The 22,228-nt window shown below is 41.6% G+C and overlaps 2 protein-coding genes across 2 annotated transcripts; both read left to right on the top strand.

Annotated features, from left to right (window-relative positions):
- The first annotated feature begins 40 nt into the window (after positions 1-40).
- Positions 41-4,453, top strand: hsh2d (hematopoietic SH2 domain containing). Its single transcript, XM_082138247.1, has 6 exons — positions 41-156; positions 813-967; positions 1,119-1,208; positions 1,331-1,496; positions 1,792-2,022; positions 3,650-4,453. Exons 2-6 carry the CDS (start codon positions 843-845, stop codon positions 4,130-4,132), a joined length of 1,095 nt encoding a protein of 364 aa, XP_081994373.1. The 5' UTR covers positions 41-156; positions 813-842; the 3' UTR covers positions 4,133-4,453.
- A 253-nt stretch (positions 4,454-4,706) lies between these two features.
- On the top strand, positions 4,707-22,208 carry LOC309475434 (ankyrin repeat and MYND domain-containing protein 1-like). Its single transcript, XM_082138212.1, has 16 exons — positions 4,707-5,561; positions 6,292-6,438; positions 6,519-6,970; positions 7,602-7,818; positions 8,131-8,307; positions 8,415-9,052; positions 9,611-9,782; positions 10,586-10,726; positions 10,812-10,958; positions 11,157-11,264; positions 11,441-11,572; positions 12,959-13,072; positions 13,168-13,333; positions 13,473-13,584; positions 13,675-13,829; positions 21,708-22,208. The coding sequence occupies exons 1-16, from the start codon at positions 5,427-5,429 to the stop codon at positions 21,845-21,847; spliced, it is 3,153 nt and encodes a 1,050-aa protein (XP_081994338.1). The 5' UTR covers positions 4,707-5,426; the 3' UTR covers positions 21,848-22,208.
- Positions 22,209-22,228: the final 20 nt, after the last annotated feature.

Genomic DNA, 22,228 nt, shown 5'->3' with positions numbered 1-22,228 from the left:
CGACTAATGACTTAAAGTACAGATCTGTAGATATTTTATTTAGTAATGGTCTGAAATTGTGTCGGCTGTACTTTGTTTTTAAACCACACCCCACTCAACAGTTTCTAAACAGGTGAGGTCACGTCGACTGCCGTCACTGTACGTGTGCCTCGGCAGGTGAGTGTGTTATGATTATGAAAACATTATATTTTACGTATTATTGTTGTTAATAGTGACAGACAGGCATTTTAAATAACATATTGCCTATCTGACACCTTTCATGTCAAATAGCCTATATGTTACTACTGTAATAGCCTATCGAAATATATGAAAATAAGTGTGCTAAGAGAAATTGAACATACGTTTTTTTTTTTTTTTTGGTGTAAAAACCACTTTAAACAAGTTTGGTAACTGAATTGTCAGTAATCACGAGTTTGTGAGTCTTTACGACGAAAAATATGAATCTGCTACTCGATATTGTGTGGGTTAGCCTATTCTAAATATTTATAACTTACTGTACGTGATGTGTTCATATTTAATTTAATTTACTTGAACAGTTAATCCTTCAGGAGTATTATTATTATCATTTAAATTTTCAGCCTTTTGTTAACACTTTTTTCTTTATTCTAAAACTCTTTGGACAGTTCAACTATACTTGAAAATATTGTAAATGATTTTAATTCAGATACTGAAAACATGTTCATCATAGAAGTGGTCATTGTCTGAATGAGTTTTAGTTTAATGTATTTTTTGTTGTTGTTGTTGTTGTTGTTGTTGTCACAAATCAGAAAAGTTAGTGTCATTGACCTAAATTGTCCATTTTTCCATCAAAGGATTTGTTCCCCTTTAGGACACTGGATGTCATGGCTGTGCCTTTACCATGCGACAGCAGTGATGCAGCGTTCGCCTGGTTCACAGAATTCCAGCGCAGCAGCATTTTGAAGAATGGAATTGTTCCAGAATGGTTCCACGGCATAATATCCAGGAAGTAATGCACTGAGCACTATATTATGTTACAAAAATAAGCAGACAGACTGTGTAATATGTGCTTGAATGCTCAGACTATGTGTTATCATGAACATAAGAGCAGAAAATCAGGTCGGGTAAAACCAGTCAGATAAAACAGTTCTGTATTGTAGGGTTGCGGAGGATGAGTTGAAGTGCAAGCCTCCTGGTTACTTCCTCATTCGTGTTAGCGAGAGCAGAGTGGGTTATACATTATCTTATCGGTAAGTCTGTGTCAATGTGGCTATTGTTGTCAGTTATGCTTACAATAAGGAAGTTTGACTCGCATTACTGTACACAAATGAGTCCACCTATCAAAGGTCATCTATAAATATCTTTCTCCTAGAGCTGAAGATCGCTGCAGACACTTCATGATTGACGTCTTGCCAGATAACCAGTTTATTATAGTGGGAGAAACTACACACTATCGTTCCCTCCATGACTTGGTGGCCTTCCACCGCAGAAGCCCCATTTTACCCTACAACGAACTGCTGACTGTGGCTTGTGAACAGGTATAGAGTTACACTTGCAATGTTGTGTGTTACACCACAAACAAGTTATGGTCATCTATCAAGATCAACCAATCCAGTTAGAGCATGGACCACTTTTCATCTTTTAATAGAAAAAAAGGTATCAATGTTACGTATTAAAATATGCGTGTGTAAGTTTTGCACACTTTTTCAGCGTTAAATAGTAAAAAATTGCTGTTTACTCAATCAACAACATGACAGGGCAAGGAGACAATGTTTATTTCCATCATCAACAATAATTGTAATCTTTGTTTCAACATGATTCATTTGTGTGCAGGGTGGCAATAACTACGCTGAGTTGTTTTTTCCTCGAAAGAAAGAGGTAAACGCTGGACAGGTTGAATGGATAAACTCTCCACCAAAAGCACATACGCCTCTTTCAGATATCTCAGAACACAACACGACTTCGGCGCTCCAAACCAATGGGCCTGCGCTACCTTCAAGTCCTTCTGCGAGACTGTATCCAAGCTTGGAGACGGAATTGACCACTTTGAATCTACAGAGCACGGTAATACAACATCAACATAGGGTACATTATATAATGTCCTTGAGGTTAAAATGACAATAAATATATGTTTTTATAATAATTGTGAATTTAAGGGTTAGTTCACCCAAAAATGATCCAATCATTTACTCCCCCTCAAGCCATTCTAGGTGTATATGACTTTCTTCTTTCAGTGAAACACAATCAGAGTCATATTCTGGCTCTTCCAAGCTTTATAATGGAAGTGAATGGTATCTTAGATTTTGAAGCTCAAACTTTATAAACTATAATCACTGGCTTCTGGTAATGGCCTATTGTGAGTCTAGTTCCAGCGGAAGAGTGACCTCTGACCGTTATTATTATAAAGTAGTTTTTCTTACAAAACCACATTGCTTCACTTTAGAAGGCCTTTATTAATCCCTGGAGCCATATGATTACTTTTATGATGGATGGATGTGCTTCTTTGGGCTTCAAAAAAAACCTTAGATTGTGTTTGGCTGAAAGAAGGAAGTCATATGCACAGGATCATTTTCATTTTTGGGTGAACTAACCCTTAAAGTAACAGGTTGTCCAGCTAGCATTTGTTTGCCTTTTTTTTCTTATCACATATTTTATTAATCATCATAAATTAGACTTAAACCCTCAAAATTCAACCTGTAAAATATGTTTTCAAATTGGACATTGTTACCATGGAAAAGGTACTTTAAAACCTTTTAGCAGGCTCCTCCCCATAGTGGGCCCTGGCGTATTTCATATTACAAAATTTACTGCACTTTTTTAAGATCAAATGTTTTTCTAATCTTGACAATACACATCGTAGGAAAGTTCTGAGACTCAAGGTTCCATATTTGTTGACTGTTTTGTGATAGAAGTGATATTGTGACAGAAATGTATTCATTTGTGACAGGAGAACGCATACAAATTTAAAGGCACACTATGCAGTTTCCGTTTTTCTCAAACAGCGACCCCTAGAGTCGCAGTGGAGTACTTGTATTTAACGTTACTGTCGTAAATACCACTCACGCAGAGCCGTCTCTGCACTCTTCCGACCGCGCTTTCTTCGTCGACTCTGCCATGATTCACGTCTGAAATGCGTGCTAGTGTCTTCCATTGAGGCTGCTTCATACGTCGTGCCGTAAAGCAAGTATTAAGTCTCTGTATTAAGCTACAAATCTTGCATAGTGTGCCTTTAAATCGAAATTCAGTGGAATGTATGTGTCACCCGGTGGCTATTTTTGGTATAGCATCTAAACAAAATCTTATAGGAACCTCAATTTATGTGATACTAACTTCAAATTTGTAACAATTGGTTAGACATATGGCTTTGAACTTTAGTCCAAATTATTTAGTAAAATACATATTTTGTATGAAATAAAATTGTTTGGTACAGTACATTTGCTTTAGAGTAGGTAAACTTTAATTCTATTACTTAGAGAATTCGTTCTATATTTAATTTTTACATTTTCATTTTTTGAAGTGCAATAATCAGTAATTACTGATTTATCAGCAATTATTATATTATTCAGCAAAAATCTGCTGAGTGTCTGTATTCTATCATTCATGAATTACAACCGTTTATGTTTGGATAGTGCATTTTCACATCTATGTTCAGTTCAAGCTAATGGCTAATAATACTTTTTATTAATTTCAGGATCAGCCAACAAAGCCTGTTCCAAAGCCGAGAACAGTATTTACTTCCAAAACTCTTGACACGCCACCACAGTTACCGCCCAGAATGTGCTTGCCAAGTCGCTCGCAAGCAACCGCGGAGGCCGACAGATCACAAGGGTTGACGTCGGAAAGCCCTGACAGGCATCAAATCGCAGCCAGCTCACCCGTTGAAGGCCGTACCCAACAGAAAAACCAACAACATTTGAAACCTGTGGTCTTGAGTCTGGCGCAAATAAAAAAAAAGCTTAAAAAGAAGCACTCTGAAGATCACATGTATGAGGAGATCCCCAAAGATGCGTGTCAGGAGGATCCGACTCTTCCTGCTTTGGACAGCAGTACCATGAACCCTAAACAACAGGCGGAAAATGAATATCAGGAGTTATCTGAATGTCGGTCAACTGACAGCATTGTAGAATTACCATATGAGTACCTAAATCCACCTCCTTTTGCACCTGGGTACTAGATAAAAACATAAAGATGGGTGTATTTACTTAGAGTTGTATTGCCATTGAATAGCGTGACAACATGTCTCTTTGTTGTGATGTTCTTTTTCACTATGCATTTCAATGTTTGAAACAACATGTTCCAAACAGAGGTTTGTCATCTGGAAAAACTTGTCTGACACTGTAAAATATTTGAATATAACAATAACAATGACAGAATGTGTTGTGCCCATGGGCATGAATTTCAATATAGCCTTCCAGATTGTACTTCCTAAAATATAGCACTTTACATATTGGGAGATTTAAAAAAATAAATAAAATAAAAATAAAAACACTGTAAATATTTGCTTTTTACTGCAGTTAATAAATATACAGACAATCCAAAAAAAACAAGTATATGATCAATAAATTATGACAACATATGTTTTTACATTGCTTTAACTCATAAAAATAAGTTAAGCAATTTTCAACTTTCACAATTTTTTTGATATAGTCAGTTTACTACACCTAAGTCCAACCACCTTAAGTATTTTTCTTAAGCGGAAAGAAATTTTACATGTCTTAGTTTTCATTGTAGGCTAATGATCCGAGCCATGTCTCGGAAGAACATTGACTCTTAATTAAACGTTCATCGTGATGGAAGTGCTGGCACTTGTAATGTATCACCATGTGTATCACCAAGTATCATGTGTCGTCGCGCGCCTAGGAAGCTTTGTGCTCGCGATGTTTTGGTGCTGACACTGACTGACAGCCGTAAAATAAGTAAAGAAAACGATATTAATTAGTTAGTGATTTATAACATTATTATAACAGATATGGTTGTGTGTGGGTTTGTGTGTGACTGTGAGAGGGAGCGAGAAAAAGCAAGCGCGTGCTTGCGATGCGCGGCGCGCTCTCGACTGCCCCTGGGTCGTTGCCGTTGCTTAGTTGCGCGGTGTTTAACCACTACTAGCAGGACACTTGAAAGTTGAAACACTAAAGCAAACCAACGAGGAACACGTGTTTATTTGAAGAGGGTCGTCGGCCTTTGTCATGTATATTATGTTGTGAATAGACCATCTGGAGTACCAGCTATCTCACAGGGGAACTGGCGTAATAGCAGTTAATTTAACGAGGACTCTATTTCCGCGTGATGTGTAGCTTTTGACTTTGACAGATGCAGAAATTTACGACATGCAGTTTTAGCGTCGTCATGGTAATCACCCGAAGTTAAACAATAAAAAAGGTGTCTGGAGCACTCGGTCGCGCGCTGTGTAAACAAGCGTTTATAAAGTCATGATATGAACTGAATAAGAAAAACACGCTAGTTCAGAAATGTGGGGAAAGGATAGTTCTTGGAAAAGAAATGAACATGGAATCCAGGAATGGCCGGATGGATGTAAATATGAGGGGGGATTCGTAAATAACCTGAAGCATGGCACTGGTGTCTTCACATGGACAAATGGAGAGGTAAGTTATATTTCACTTCATAGGTAACAGATACCATATACAGGTCTGTTGGTTCTAAGATAAAGTTTAATTAGCGAAATTTAAGTCATTAATAAACACTGGCATTATAAAACGTGACATTAACCTATCATGAAAAGACATCAAATGGCAGTACATCATTTTGACAGTCTGCTGAATATTCAGTTAATTGTAATAAAATATTTTTATTATTTACTAATTTCAAATACTACGTTTGATAATTATTTGTCTATTTAATTATCTTTAATTTTTTCCATTCAATTATTTTCAATTACTTGGCAATACAAATGAAATAATAATGTTTATTGCTAGAAAATTGCAAAATAAATAAATAGGAATGAAAATAAAATAACCCAGCTCATAATATTTAGTTGAAAATGATCTATCTAATGTTATCTATCTATCTATCTATCTATCTATCTATCTATCTATCTATCTATCTGTTATTTTCAGGCTTTTTTCGTACGATATTTTTAATTTTTGTATCCATTTATTTTCAGTTTTCAACCAATGAAAAAATATAAATGATTTATTTATTAATTTATTTACAGGCCCTTTTTGTACCCTATTCGTGGAAAGTACCAGAAATGCACCCTTTTATTTTTTTAATTTTTAATTTTTAATTATTTTGAATAATTTGTATTGCTCCCCTCTCCACTGTACTTGCACTGTACTCCACTTTGACACCAAATTATTTTCATGTTTTATTCAGTTCTATAAAGGCTCATTTTTTAAGGATTATCGACATGGGAAAGGTATGTATTCCTGGCCAGATGGATCCAAATACACAGGAAACTTTTATCTGAACCGAAAAGAGGGATACGGAGTGCAGGTTTTCCCAGACGGATCAACTTTTGAGGTTTCATAATTCCCATAGTTCATTAACAATAAGTTTACTTTTATTATATAATAGATAATAAAACAAAATCCAATCTACAGGGTCTGTATCATGCTGATGAACGCTTTGGCCCTGGGATCATGACATACCTTGATGGGCGGCAGGATGTGGGCCTTTGGCACAGAGAGATGTTACTGCGAATATGCACCACACTGGAGGGCGGCTTTAGTCTTGAGGACTTCCCAGATCACATGACCAGACTGCCTAAGAAACACCTGGAACAACCTGAACTTCCTCTCGATGTGGAGTGGAGTACAGATGGCGGTCGCCTTGAGTCCGATCAGGAGTTATCAGAGGACAAGGAACGTTTCATCCTGCCTCCAGACACTGAGAGCTACTCCACAGACTCAGACCATCTGCCCGTCCCCAGGTGTCTACGCCGGGAACTGGACCTTCACTTTTTTGGTAGGAGTGACATCAGCACAGAGCAGCAATCAACATCGACAGCCTTGACGCTACAGCAGCGCATGAATGCACACATTCAGAGACACAGGTGAGAAGACTGTTGCTTAGCATTAACCTGGGCAACTTTTGTTTTGTTTTGAATATAATGAGCTGAAGAAATATATATATATATATAAAATACAACTTTAATATTTTTTAAAATATATTTAATAAAATATATTAATATATTTAAAATATATTTAATTCTAACATTGCATTACTTACATTTTGTGGCAGAACACTCTTTCTTTGAGTCTTTCTGTCATATAAATAGTAAGCAATATTTACCCGAATTTTTATTTTATTTTATATGCATTCATATTTAATGCAGTGGAAGAAAGTGGCATATATATGCTCCTTTTTTCATATATATATGCTCTTCCGAGCAGCTGATTGGTTCTTTTAAAGCCAACCACTTTGGCCAATCGATCTGTTCTATCTACTTAACCTATCCATGTCCGCCAGACCGCCCCGAACCGGCTCAACTTTCATGAGAATTTTCCTATCCCTCCACCTTCCCCAGCACCACCTGCCTATATATATAGGCAGGTCGTAGATGGGAAGATGGCAGATGGTACCAACAATAGTTATATTTTATATATATATATATATATATATATATAGTACATTTATTTTGTTTTACCTTTATTTGACCCATATCATTTACTTTTTCCCTGCAGATTTGAGACAGAAACATTAGACTGGGATGTCACCGCAGTGTTGAATATGAACAGGACTCAGTTTGGACCCAAAGGTCCCCTGGAGCTGAACTCAGAGAAACTGATCGAGGAAGCTTCACATGGTGAATGCAGGAATGTTTATCGAATCTTCAGAGATGGAAAAGTCCATCCCGACGTGAGTGACGCACGGGGACATACGGCTCTCATAGCAGTCACGGTAAGCTTCTGATTCAACAAGATCCAATGATCCAGTCACTAGTTATTTGCTATATGTTTATTTTGATATATTTATAAATATATTATATTTTTCGTTGCATAATGTCCATTTTGTAGCAAAACCTTCCTGTTGTATAAATGGTAACTAATATTTGCCAGAAGATGGCAGCATTGTTTTCTTTTTCACAGTTGTGAATAAGCATTGGATAATTGGAAAACTACAGGTGTCAGATCTTGAATAACAACACACAGTACAGATTGCATGTTTGCTGATGATCAATATGTAAATTAGGTTTGTTGTGTGTCTATATAGGTACGTTGTCATGACGATGTCATCCACATGCTGTTGGACAGCGGGGCCGATGTTAATAAGTTAAATGATGAAGGCATGTCTGCTCTGGCTGTCTGTACTGTCCTCTACTATCCACCTCTGTCTTTACATGAGACGCTGGCTGAGAAAGTGACCCAGAATATCAGCCCAGAGCCACAGGTAAGAATCCTGAAATTTGCACATTATTTTGGTATGCTTATAGTTAGTCAGATTATTTTTCCCCTTCATTTCTTGTTCCTCCCTTTTTTCGGTCTGTTACGCTAAAGATCAAGCCTTTGGAAGATGTCTCCCATATACCCTCTCCAGATCCAATGACAGGAACACCCGAAGATGAAAGGGACCAAGAGATATTTGAGACACCAAGACAGACCAACCAGGTTGACCAAAGTCTTGAACCAGAGAACCTCAATAACTTGGAGAAACTCGGAGATCAAGGGCAAATCAACGAGGACATAAACGAAGATCAACCTGACCAACCAGAAGGCCTCAACAACTCTGAGGAACCTCAAGTTCATCAAATCAATGAAATTACAGACCCAAACAAGAAGATAGTTCTTCAGCCTGAACATGAACCATCAGTAGAACCACATGATATAATTTCAAGATCTATTCAAGTATTCGATGGTACAATTGCAGTGGGTTCTGTGTTTTGGCAAGAGAGGAAAACAAAGAGTGTCGTTGACTCTGAAGAAGAGCTGACAAATCTGGAGTTTGAACAAAAAATAGAGCGGAGCATCAGATCAGATGATCTTTCCTTTGATTCTGCATGTTCTTTGGCTAGTTTCCACATTGACGTCACAGAGGAGATCCTACAGAAGAGTGCAGAGATCCTGTGCCAGACAGGAACAGTGACTCCGACAGACACTCAAGAGACGGTCCGGAAAATTGCACTTCTTAAGACAGAGTAAATTTCTATAGAAATTATTTTTATTTAGATGAATCTCACAAAAAATATGCCTGGGTTAAATGTAATTTTATTTAATTTATTTGATGTCTTTTTTTGATAATGCATTTTCATAAGCATATTTTACCCCAAAATTCTTATTAGTGTGGTGAATAAATATTTGTAATATTAATAAGTAAATTATTACATTCAAAATGATTTAATTAATGTACTTAATTTTTTATTTATTATTATTAAATGAAATAAAAGTGATTTAATTACTACTAATAATTTAATCAATAATAATAATATTTTTATAATATTATTTACATTGGTACATTTTTGAGATGCGTTTATCCAAATCGACTCACATTGCATTCAAAGTTTGCATTTGATCACTTCATGCATTCCCTGGGAATCAAACCCATGACCTTGGTGTTGCTAGTGCCATGTTCTACTTTTTGAGCAACAGGAATGCTATTATTATATATTTATATGTTTATTTTTTTCATTACAGTAATGAGAATGATTTTAATGAAAAATTGTTGTTTTGTGACTGGTGATTGTCTGGTCTGATAGACATCGGAATCGATGGATTACAATTAATCTTCTGTTGGAGAGAGGAGCAGACCCAAACGCCTCTACTGTCCCCATGCCTGTCATCTTCCTGGCTATCAAAGCTGCCCATGTCAAGGGCGTCCGTCGTTTACTGGAGTGTGGGGCTCGTCCAGACATACCTCTACTTCCAGAGGTACATCAAGAGGCTTCATTTCTTTTCATCATTTTCTTTCTCCTTTTATTTTCTTTTCTTTCCTTTTATTATTTTATATTGTGCTAAATCATGTTAGAAATTTGTTAAATCTTGCTAGAAACATGTTAAAACATGTTAAATCATGCTAACAAAATGTTAAATCATGCTAACAACATGTTAAAACATGCTAGGAATGTGTTAAATCATGCTAGAAGCATGTTAGCAGCACACTAAATCATGCCAACAATGTGTTAATCATGCTAGAAACATGCTAGCAATGTGTTAATCACGCTAGAACCATGCTAGCAACATGTTAAAACATGCTAGCAATGTGTGTTAAATCATGCAAGAAGCATGTTAGCAGCATACTAAATCATGCTAGCAATGTTTTAATTTTAATGCTAGAAACATGCTAGCAACATGTTAAATCAAGCTAACAACATGTTAAAACATGCTAGCAAAATGCTAAACCATGCTAGCAACTTGTTAAACATGATAGTAACGTGTCAAATCATGTTAGGAATATGTTAACTCATACTAGCAATTTACTAATTCATACTAGAGACATGCATGCACTGTGTTGAATCATGCTATAACATGTTAGCAACTTGCTAAAACATGTTAACAATTTGTTAAAATATACTAGCTAATTATATAGCCTATACTAAAATATGCTATATACTTTCTTACTTACAATATTTTCAGGTAATTTTCTGCTTACTAACATATTTCATTAGATTATCAACAGCAAGACATCTATCTGGTCAACATAGTTTGATTCCTCTTTTTTTGGTCTGTGACAGCAAAAGGGTCTGTACCCCCTTCACATAGCAGTGGGGTTGCCTGGAGCCGAGGGTCCTGAAATCACAGAGCTCCTCTTGCACGCTCTAGCGGACCCTGACGTCAAAGCTCAGGATGCCGATGAAGTCTACGAGTTTGACATGGTCTGAGCAAACCTCAAGTTTTGTATACATTTATTGCACCAAAACCTTTTTTAATGTCTCTAATCATAGAAATATAAATCCTCAGGAGACACTTGAGCACCAGGCCTTTGAGAATCAGCATTTCATGGCCTCTAGTCCCCTAGCTAAGTTCAGCGAAGCCCCGGTCGAGTTTCCTCAGGAAGGTGGGAGGACACCACTACATGTGGCCTGCCAAAGAGACAGCGATTATGCAGTAAGAACACAATATGTACACTGAAACAACATGATACTCTTACAAAAAAGAGTCTCTACTCTCAAAAGCATATTAGAATGATTTCTGAAGGATCATGTGACACTGAAGACTGGAGTAATGATGCTGAAAAGTCAAATACATATCTATAAGAAGTAAATATGGAATATTCAATTATAAAAAGGCTTTTTTTTCTTTCAGAATGCTAGAGATGTGGTTGCGCTTCTTCTTTCTCGCAATGCAAGCCCCAATGATGTGTGGAGTGGCCATTCACCCCTGTCTCTAGCCATCGCTAGCGGCAACGACCTTGTATGTAATCACTGCTGACATCACTTCTTCCGACTAAATCTTTTAGGTTATAATTAAATACTGTCTGTTCCAAGACACAGAATGATTGTGGAATAATAAGTCATAGCTGAAAGATGAGGGTGAGAACTATATGGCATTGCTTTGGTGTGCTGTGTGTATTAATGTTGTTCTCACAGGCTGTGGATGAACTGCTAGCCGGAGGGGCTGATCCTAATCTTCCTCTCACCCGTCATGTGGGCAGCGCTCTCTGTGCCCTTGCCAACATCAACTACGATCGTGGGCCACATCCAATCAACCAAGTCAAGCTGGTGATCGCCTTCAACTAATTATCCTGCCTGGTCTTATGGGAAATACATGACTGTGCATATGTGAAATATGTTTCTGCGGCTCTGTAGTTGCACAACGCATTACAAAATAATAAATATAATAATACAAGTAAAAGTACTAATATAAAATCAATCTAAATTAATATTTAGATAGAATAAATGGATTTTAATGGTACATTTTATAAAATTATATAATAATTATATATACAAAAATACATTATTCTAAATATATTAATGAACTTATTCAATTATTCTATATATTCTAAATAAAAATATTTAATTATATATATATATAGTATATATATATATAGTGTGTGAACTTGTTTAGAACAATTATATAAATATATAATAATAATAATAATAAAAAAAAAATATATATATATTATACAATTACAGTATTATAATAATACAATAAAATATAATAATAATTATTATTATATTTTATTGTAAAAAAGAAATTTAACAAAAAAGAAATAAATAGATTTAATAGAACATTATTTGGAGATAAGTCTGGCTTTTTAAGCTTATTAAAGCATCATCTGTATTTGACCAAGTGTCACTTTAAGTGTCACTCAGTGGAAACAGTGTCAGAAATTAAATCAAAATATCAGAAATAAAAAATGTCACTAAAGATGAGAGACTAAAAGTGCCCTGTAAACTACTACCTAAAAATGACTTTTTGGTATCTAGTATACTTTTTGGTTTTAGTTTTAGTTAACTATAATAACCCTGGGGCCTCATTTATAAAATGTTATGTAGAAACCATCCTACATTTGATCTTATGATAATTTCCCCAATGTGCGTGCGTGGGATTCAGAGAAACATGTGTATGCACAAACATTGAATGAATGAAACAATGAAACATTGTGTATGCACAAAAAAAAAGCATGAATATGCCTCTCTTCCAGATGTGAAATCTATAAATCGCAAATGATCTTGATATTGTGTGCAGCTGAATGATATCTGCCTTGTAAACGCCCCCTAATTAATATCATTAGCATATAAAAGAGCACCAGTCAATGTCCAAATCCTTTACTTGAGAATCAGGAGCGGCAACCATTTTTATATGGTTAGAAAAAAATAATTAAATGATTATTTAATTTTATTTAATTTTATCCCCTTTAAAGATAAAACTCCAGGGGGCAAATATTGCCTCTTAATAAAAAAGTTAATTTCTGACACTGGCACATTTGGCAGCAAATATATGCCCAGTCATGTTTTTCCTCACAAGATCAGGTTGAATTATCATTCAACTTACGTTCAGAAAAAATTTAGTACTTCAGAGACTTGTCAATCAAGTAAATAGGGAAACATAAATAGTTATTCTTAATGACTCTGCTCTCTTTGTTTCTGTTTCGCTTCATTAAGCTGGAAAAGTTGATCAAAGCCGGCGCTGACATCCTCATGCCTGTCGTGGTGGGCGAGGGACGCAGGTGCGCTGTGGGAACAGTCGTGGATTATGCGCACAGCGCATTCCAACAGGTACAGCTTTTCATCACCAGTTAATCCCGTGTTCCAGATCATCTGAAATCTCATTTATCAATCCGCTCACTGGACCGGTTCTGCTTTCCGACCAGAACCAGCGCATGTCCCACACCCCATATCATGCCCTCAACAAGCACGAGAGACAAGCCTATAATGCCCGACAGCGGTTGCTAGGCCTCATGGGAGATCTGCTGAGACAGGAGGTGATCGGAATGGAAACGCGCCGCATGGAGAAGGAAAGGAGCCAAGGCGTATTCAGTGAGACTGGCTGATAGTTACTAGAAATACACAACGCTTTATGGATTTCGCCTTTCTGGTTTCAGGGTTTGTGCATCCGATCAAAGTGTGATTGAAAATCACAGATTGCTAATTTGTGTGTTTTTTTCTGTTGTTTAAGGTGTCAGTCCCTCAGAGAAGTTTGTGTATACTGGAGCAGGAGCGACACCGAGTCTCCTGAGCTCTCCTGAAGAGAACAGCAGGACTTCATGCATCGGTCAGAGAGCGCAGAGGTACTTCATTATTGCAAACCAAAGTGTTTTTTTCTGCTGTGGACATGAGTGACACCTCAAATCCATGTCTATTTGTGGGTTTTATTTCAGAAATCCTCTCTTCAAATATTGCTACCAGTGTGGTCGTTCGGTGGGTGTGCAGCTTATGGCCTGTAGCCGCTGTCATGAGGTCTTCTACTGTAGCAAGACCTGCAAAACGAAAGCGTGGGATGAACGACACAGAGACGAGTGTGTCCGTTTGCCAGGTTGGTACCAGGTCTTGATCAATTTGTAAAACACGTACGTCGTGGTGAACGACGAATAGGAATCTCGCTAGAGAGGCCAATCTACTTCGAGTGAAACTAAAACAAGCCAATACACATTGGCGTGCAATCATTTGCATCAGCTGCGCAGCCTCGCAGCGCGGGTATTTAACGAGCAGCTGGTGCGATTGCACTTCAGCTTTTTGCTTCGGAGCCAAGCACTTCGATGCATTCTACCAGAGTGACTTCAAGACGAGCCTTTTCGGATCTCTCCTTCCCGGTGCGGCGTTACAGCACGGCAGCGCGAGCAGTCGTCTTTTCTTTCTCTCTTCTTTTTTCTCTGTCTTTTTTTTTTGTTTTGTTTCAACTACTGAGAAAAAAAAGAAAAAAAAGCTGTTATAACGGCTGTTAAGGTGCGCCGTCAGAGCGCTCAAAAGCTGTTCTTACAGCTGGTAAGACCTGCCAGCAAGAGAGAGAGACAGCGCACAGACAGGTGCACATTCCTGTCTGTGTTCGCAGTGACTGTTCCCCTGCGTGTTTCAGCACCAGTGAGAGCAGTCCCTAAAAGAGCTTACACAGATAGAGAGCATCTTTTTAAAGATTACTTTCTATCTGTGTGTTTCTGGATGCGGTCGTTACCTGGGTTCACGGGATGGTCACGAACGCTGCCTCATGTGTCTGGGCATTAAACACGCTGAGGCAGCGTTTGTGGATGAGTCATGTACCCATTGTGGGAAGATGACCATCGCGGAGCTGCGGTCGAGACTCACGTTCCTGCAAAGGGGCGGAGTCCCCGTGCCTCTGCCTCGATCCAATCCTCCTCAGAGGGTTGCTTCGGGCAGTGACACGGGTGACCTGAGGATTACGGTGAGCGCGTCTCCTTTGGGGAACCAACCCCCTAGGAGCCCTGACCCCTCTCACGCTCCGCAGCCAGTTGAGCCCCCATTGGAGAAAGCTGGACCATCCTCGCGGTGTGTACCGGTTGTCTCCTTTGGGGCTCCCTGTGAAGATCAGATGCCGATCGCTGCATCGGAGGGTGGGTCAGACTTCTCCGTGGATGTGCCAGCGGTGCCTGAGACGGACCCGGAGATGATGGCCATGCTTTCCCGGGCCGCCAACGGGGTCGGGCTCGTGTGGAATCCTCCACCGTGTCCCGAACCCTCGAGGTTGGATGATTGGTATCTCGGGGTGGCGCGTGCTGGTTCTCAGCAACCCACCCCAGTGCCTTTCTTCCCGGAAGTGCATGAGGAGCTTACGGGGACATGGACGGCACCTTTCACTGCCAGAAACCGTCCCGGTGGCTCCTCCTCCCTCACCACCCTTGATGTCGGGGCGGCTAAGGGATACACGCGTATACCGCCAGTGGAAAGGGCCGTTGCTATGCAGCTGTGCCCTAAGTCCACTTGGCGTGGAGAACCGTGTCTTCCTTCCCGGGCCTGTAAGTACTCGTCGGATTTAACCGGCAAGGCTTACAAGGCCTGTGGGGAAGCTGCCTCTGCCATGCACGTTATGGCGTTGCTGCAGGTCCATCAGGCCAAGGCACTGAAGGACCTGCACGAGGGTGGTCACGATCCCCAAGTTCTTCAGGAACTTCGCAACGCGACGGACCTCGCGCTTCGTGCGACGAAGGTGACCGCGCGGTCGGTGGGTCGTGCGATGTCCACCTTGGTGGTCCAGGAACGCCATCTCTGGCTGTGTCTGGCCGACATGAGGGAGACCGACAAGCTCCGGTTCCTTAACTCCCCCGTGTCCCAGACTGGCCTCTTCGGCGACGCGGTCGAGAACTTCGCCCAGCAGTTCTCGGCTGTACAAAAGCAGACTGAGGCCATCAAACATATCCTGCCGCGGCGGCCAGTTGCTGCCCCCACCCTACCGCCTGCGGCCCCTCAGTCTGCTCGTCGCCGAGGGCGGCCTCCTGCGTCTGCCCCTGCTCCCTCTACGCCGCAGCAGCCTCCATCTAAACGGCGCCGTGGAGCCAGTCGCTGGCGGGCCGCCCGCCCGTCCAGGACCCCGCTAAGAAGGGCGGCAAAGCCAGGAACAAGCGGCCCTAGGACGGGCGACCCAGAGATGGCAGGGACTGCTCTCCAGGAGACGATGACCGCATCGCTCCATCCCCCGGAAGAGGGCCGGGTGGAAAATCCTTGTTTTCCTTTTGTTTTTGTTCCGCCGCTGGCCTCAAAACCAGCGGTACCCAAATTTTCAATAAAAGAGCAGTTTCTTCCATCTCTGGGTCCGAAGAGGGCCCGGAGAGCAGTGGGGGGAGAGAATCCTCACCACTCTCATCCGCCTCTTCTATCGCCAGCAGGCAGCAGTGTGCAGTTCGAGTTCACCGATCTTGGACCTGCGAGTTTTGAATCGGAGCCTTCACAAACTACCATTCAAAATGCTCACGCAGAAACGCATTTTCGAATGCATCCATCCCCAAGATTGGTTTGCAGCGATCGACCTGAAGGACGCGTACTTTCATGTCTCGATTCTTCCTCGACACAGGCCGTTTCTGCGCTTTGCGTTCGAGGGTCAAGCATATCAGTACAAGGTCCTGCCCTTCGGGCTGGCCCTGTCTCCCCGTGTCTTCACGAAAGTCACGGAGGGGGCCCTTGTTCCCATGAGAGAACAGGGCGTTCGCATGACTGGCTCATACTAGCACACTCTCGAGATCAGTTATGCGAACACAGGGACCTCGTGCTCAGGCACCTCAGCCAGCTGGGCCTTCAGGTCAACTGGGAAAAGAGCAAACTCGCCCCCGTGCAGAGGATCTCTTTTCTCGGTATGGAGTTGGATTCGGTCGCACAGACAGCGTGCCTCACAGAGCAACGCGCTCAGTCGGTGCTGAACTGCTTGAACACGTTCAAAGGCAGGACGGCGGTCCCACTGAAATTCTTTCAGAGGCTCCTGGGGCATATGGCAGCGGCAGCAGCGGTAACTCCGCTCGGGCTGCTTCATATGAGACCGCTTCAGCACTGGCTTCACGGCCGAGTCCCGAGATGGGCGTGGCATCACGGCACTCACCGGGTGGCAATCACACCGGAGTGCCGCCAGACCTTCAGTCCGTGGTCAGACCCCTCGTTCCTTCGGGCAGGAGTCCCCTTGGAACAGATGCCTCTGCCACCGGCTGGGGTGCCACGTACAATGGGCATGCAGTATCAGGGGTGTGGACGGGCCCCCAACTGCATTGGCAAATCAACTGCCTCGAGTTGCTTGCAGTACGTCTCGCTCTGAGCGGCTTAAAAAGGCTGCTTCAGGGCAGAGACGTGCTGGTCCATACGGACAACACTGCGACCGTTGCGTACATCAACCGTCAAGGTGGTCTACGCTCCCGTCGCATGTCGCAACTCGCCCGCCATCTCCTCCTTTGGAGTCAGAAGCATCCGACGTCGCTTCGAGCCATGTATGTCCCCGGTGTGCTCAACCGTGTGGCCGACGAGCTATCACGAGCTGTGCTCCCGGGAGAATGGCGACTCCACCCCCAGGCGGTTCAGCTGATCTGGAGAGAGTTCGGAGAGGCTCAGGTAGACCTGTTTGCCTCCTCAGAGACCTCCCACTGCCAGTTGTTTTACTCCCTGACCGAGGGAACACTCGGCACGGATGAACTGGCACACAGCTGGCCCCGGGGCCTCCGCAAATATGCATTTCCCCCAGTGAGCCTACATGCACAGACCCTGTGCAAAGTCAGGGAGGACGAGGAGCAGGTCCTTCTGGTGGCTCCCTATTGGCCCACCCGGACTTGGTTCCCAGAATTCATGCTCCTGGTGACAGTCCCTCCCTGGCCCATTCCTCTGAGGAAGGATCTTCTGACTCAGAGACGGGGCACCCTATGGCACCCGCGTCCGGACCTCTGGAAACTCCATGTCTGGTCCCTGGATGGGACGTGGAGGTTCTAGGTGACTTACCCCCAGAGGTACTTAACACCATCACTTCTGTGCGAGCGCCGTCTACGAGACGTGCGTACGCCTTGAAGTGGAACCTGTTCGTCGATTGGTGTTCCTCCCGTAGAGAGGACCCCCGAAGATGTTCGATAGGGTCAGTGCTTTCCTTCTTGCAGCAAGGGCTGGAGCGAAGGTTGTCTCCCTCCACCCTTAAAGTACATGCTGCTGCTATTTCAGCATATCATGACCACATAGATGGCAAAACAGTAGGAAAGCACAACCTGGTCGTCAGGTTCCTTAGGGGGGCGAGACGATTAAATCCTCCTCGTCCTCCGCTCCATACCCTCTTTGGACCTTTCCCTGGTGCTTCGAGCACTTCAGGATGCTCCCTTTGAGCCTTTACAGTCAGCAGACTTAAAGCTTCTCTCCTTGAAGACTTTGCTGCTGATTGCACTGGCCTCGATCAAGAGGGTAGGGGACCTGCAAGCATTTTCGGTCGACGAATCATGCCTAGAGTTCGGGCCGGGTGACAACCATGTTGTACTGAGACCCCGGCCTGGCTATGTGCCCAAGGTTCCTACCACTCCCTTTAGAGATCAAGTAGTGAACCTGCAAGCGCTGCCCCTGGAGGAGGCAGACCCAGCCCTGGCTTTGCTCTGTCCCGTTTGCGCTCTGCGTATGTACGTGGACAGAACTCAAAGCATCAGGACCTCAGACCAGCTCTTTGTCTGTTTCGGAGGCCAGCAGAAGGGAAAGGCTGTCTCCAAGCAGAGGATGGCCCACTGGATAGTGGATGCCATCGCCTTGGCTTACCAAGCTCAAGGCGTGCCCTGCCCGCTCAGGTTGCATGCACACTCCACGAGAGGCGTTGCATCCTCCTGGGCGCTGGCACGTGGCTCCTCGCTAACAGATATCTGTAGAGCTGCGGGCTGGGCGACACCTAACACGTTCGCTAGATTCTATAGCCTACGTGTAGAGCCCGTGTCCTCCCGTGTTCTCACCCTAAACGGGTAGAAGCACTGTGAGTACCGGCTCTGTCGGATTGCTGCATCCTACTGTGCACTCTTATTACTCCAGAGTCAAAACCTGTTGAGTCCTCCAAACACCCTCGGCCCGGACATGGCGGTGCCAGGCCTTTATCCGCTGAATCCTTGAGAACCGGGTCTAGGCTGGGTCCCATATGTGTGACCCTACGGGGATCCCATATGTGTATATTCTCCACGGCTGCTCCTAAATGGAAGCCCGTGTCTTTCCCTTGGGCTAAGTCACCCATTACTCATATGCAGTACAACTCTCGGGTTAATCCATATGTCCATTCCCACATAAATCTCCTTAAGAATGTGGCTCCCGCAGCGTTCCCCTCCCTCAGTTCGGGCACGCTTTCCCAGTGTTATCCAATATCTCACTGTATGGGTTATCACGGAACAACAGTGACGGATACTCTCGGTGTAAGCCCTCTCCTATCGTCCTTCCGGGCAAGAAGGTGTGGAGGCTTACACAGGGCACTGGATGGGGTGCAGCAGCTGTGGCGCTTTGGTAGGGATTCCTATTCGTCGTTCACCACGACATACGTCGTAGTGACTGGACGATAGGGAATGTCTCGGTTACATATGGTAACCCTCGTTCCCTGAGGGAGGGAACAGAGACGTACGTCCCGTCGCCACATCTGCTGCTACCTGCCGGGGCGACCAGCTTTTCAGGCTTGGCTCCTCAGCAAAAAACTGAAGTGCAATCGCACCAGCTGCTCGTTAAATACCCGTGCTGCGAGGCTCCGCAGCTGATGCAAATGATTGCACGCCAATGTGTATTGGCTTGTTTTAGTTTCACTCGAAGTAGATTGGATTCCTATTCGTCGTTCACCACGACGTACGTCTCCGTTCCCTCCCTCAGGGAACAAGGGTTACCATATGTAACCGAGACGATTTGTTTGTTTTTTCTGTAGTGAGTTATTTTTTTTCAGTGCCAAGTGAATTGGACAAAACAAAAAACGAAATTTACCAGCCATAAAACTTCCTTATCAGCCATGAAATTTGCATGAATTAATTTAAAAATAAATTACTTCTCTGCTGCTGCATTTTATTATCTTTAAACCACACAGAAGGCTTGCATACTCTATATGAAGTGGACTCTGAAAACCAGACGTGTAGTGTGTGAGCAGAGGATTTGTTTTTTAAAACAGACCGAAGATCTTATGGGATTTAAAGTATGAAATGAGAAATTACCCTCTCCTGCAACGCTCTGTTCCTGAGAGAATATACTGAGTCAAGATGCAGTCTCCAGTAACAACAGTGTTATATAAAAAGTGTTCGTGAGATAAAGGCCACACTTCTAGAACAAATGAGGGCGCATCTGATTGCCGGAGAATCACACAGAGGGTTCACCAGGAAATTGAGGAACCTGGCACAACCTGATTGCTGTATATTTAGGGTGTTGACAGTGTGCTTTCCTCTGGAGGATTTGTCTGTCTAGTGTTTCTACATAAGATGTAGGTCCAGAAACAAACAATGCTGTATTTTTTATAGGTGCCAGGGACCTCATTTATAAAACGTGCTTAAGCACAAATTTGATCTTAGGCTGTGTCCAAAATCGCCCCCTATCCTTTTATTCAGGATTCCCTACATTATTCCTCTAATATAGTTCACTTGAAGAAGTGAATGAAAACGAATTCAGCGTGTGACTCTCACAGTGAATTATGGGTATTCTCTAGCCGTTGAGCGTACATCTGTTGTACACTCATTGTTGTGGTGCATTATGGGATTGAACGAGTGCACTCTATAACATCCACTATGGTTTCGGACACCACTACAAATGGCTGTTCCCTCAAATAGTGCCATATTTAAGGGTATAGGGGGCGATTTCGGACACAGCCTTGGAGTACTGCAGGTATTTGGAAATCTAAGCAATTCTTGCCGCTCGTGATTCTCAAGTAAAGGATTTGGACATTGACTGGTGCTCATTTATATGCTAATTATGTTAATTAGGGGGTTTGTACTAGGCAGAGGTCTGAAACCATTCAGCTGCACACAATTTTAAGATCATTTGCGATTTATAGATTTCACATCTGGAAGAGAGGCGTATGCACGTTTTTTTTGTTGTTTTTTTTGCATCCGTTGGTTCCTCTGAATCACGCGTATGCACATTGGAGAAATTATCGTAAGATCAAATGTAGGATGGTTTCTACGTAACATTTTATAAATGAGGCCCCAGGGTTATTATAGTTAACTAAAACTAAAACCATAAAAAACAATAAAATAAACTATAAATAAATAAAAATCGAATAAAATCAAATCTAATATTAATTAAATATTTTAAAAATATTAATAAACACACATATTAAAACAATTAAAAATATATAATAGTATCTCAATAATACTAAAATAACACTGATAGGTGCAAATTACACATACACAAAATTGCTCAAATAAAAGGTTTTAAAAACCTTAATATTGTGGAATACTATTACACTTTTGAATAAAAAGTTTGAATTTCAATATATTTTAAAATGTAATTTATTCCTGTAATGTAAAGCTGAATTTTCAGTCTCATTACTCCAGTCTTCAGTGTCACATGATCGTTCAGAAATCATTCTAACATGCTTATTTGCTGCTTAACAAACATTTATTATTATTATCCATGTTTAAAACAGTTGTGCTGCTTAATATCTTGTGGAAACCATGATACAAAAGTTCAAAAGAACAACATTTATTTGAAATAGAAATCTTAAAAAAATTTGTAAATGTCACTTTTGATCAGTTTAATACGTCCTTGCTGAATAAAAGTATTAATTTCTTAAAAAAATTAAATAAAAATCCTGGCCCTAACTGCCTTTTGCTCAAAATTTCATTTATAAACTCTTAACAAATATAACATTATCAATTGTCGATTTATTGTGCGTTTGATACAATGGGAAGTATAATCACAAAAAATGGCTAAACATAGGCAGATTAATTCACCAATATACTGTTATTTTACTATGATAAACTAATGCATAACACTTTTGTTGTGTTTTTTACAGTGGTCAGTGGAAAAAGCAGCAGAGTTCAAGCTCCACGCTCACATCTGTCGACCAAAGAAGCTAAAGGCAAGACCTTCCACCTAAGAGTGACCCCAGAAATACAAGAATATGACCTGAATGAAAATTACAGTTTTATTTAGAAAACATTTCAAAGGCCAATTAAACAGTTATGTAAAAGTTTTCGGCTTCACATTTAAATTTTTTGAAAAGAGAGAGACTGCCAGATGGAACATAGTGTCGGCCCAGATCCGGCCCACATCTGGCACACGTGGAATCCACATCTGGGCAGACACTATGTTGCTATCTGGGGAGGATTTAAAACTTGAGCAAGAATATGACATAAAAAAAAAAAATCATAATTCAAGGTCTATTAATAGACATTCTTCGAAATGACAGACAACATCCATTTTGTTTGAACAACTGTGCATGTTTATTACGTAAAACAGACCAAATTTACAAATTCAAACCTCAAATAAAACGCTAGTCCTGAAATATTTCAAATGTTCCATTACACACATCTC

The sequence above is a fragment of the Leuciscus leuciscus genome (genome assembly GCF_965113295.1).
Source record: "Leuciscus leuciscus genome assembly, chromosome: 15".
Classification (NCBI taxonomy): Eukaryota; Metazoa; Chordata; class Actinopteri; order Cypriniformes; family Leuciscidae; genus Leuciscus; species Leuciscus leuciscus.
Note: the sequence above shows the minus strand (reverse complement) of the source record. Positions and strands in the feature narration are given on the sequence as shown.

Excerpts from the sequence above, each read along its gene's own strand:
- hsh2d (XM_082138247.1), top strand. The coding sequence starts at position 843 with ATGGCTGTGCCTTTACCATGCGACAGCAGTGATGCAGCGTTCGCCTGG. Across the intron at positions 1,209-1,330 it reads GGTTATACATTATCTTATCG|AGCTGAAGATCGCTGCAGAC; the intron begins GTAAGTCTGTGT and ends TCTTTCTCCTAG. Across the intron at positions 2,023-3,649 it reads CTTTGAATCTACAGAGCACG|GATCAGCCAACAAAGCCTGT; the intron begins GTAATACAACAT and ends TATTAATTTCAG.
- LOC309475434 (XM_082138212.1), top strand. The coding sequence starts at position 5,427 with ATGTGGGGAAAGGATAGTTCTTGGAAAAGAAATGAACATGGAATCCAG. Across the intron at positions 5,562-6,291 it reads TCACATGGACAAATGGAGAG|TTCTATAAAGGCTCATTTTT; the intron begins GTAAGTTATATT and ends TGTTTTATTCAG. Across the intron at positions 6,971-7,601 it reads GCACACATTCAGAGACACAG|ATTTGAGACAGAAACATTAG; the intron begins GTGAGAAGACTG and ends TTTTCCCTGCAG.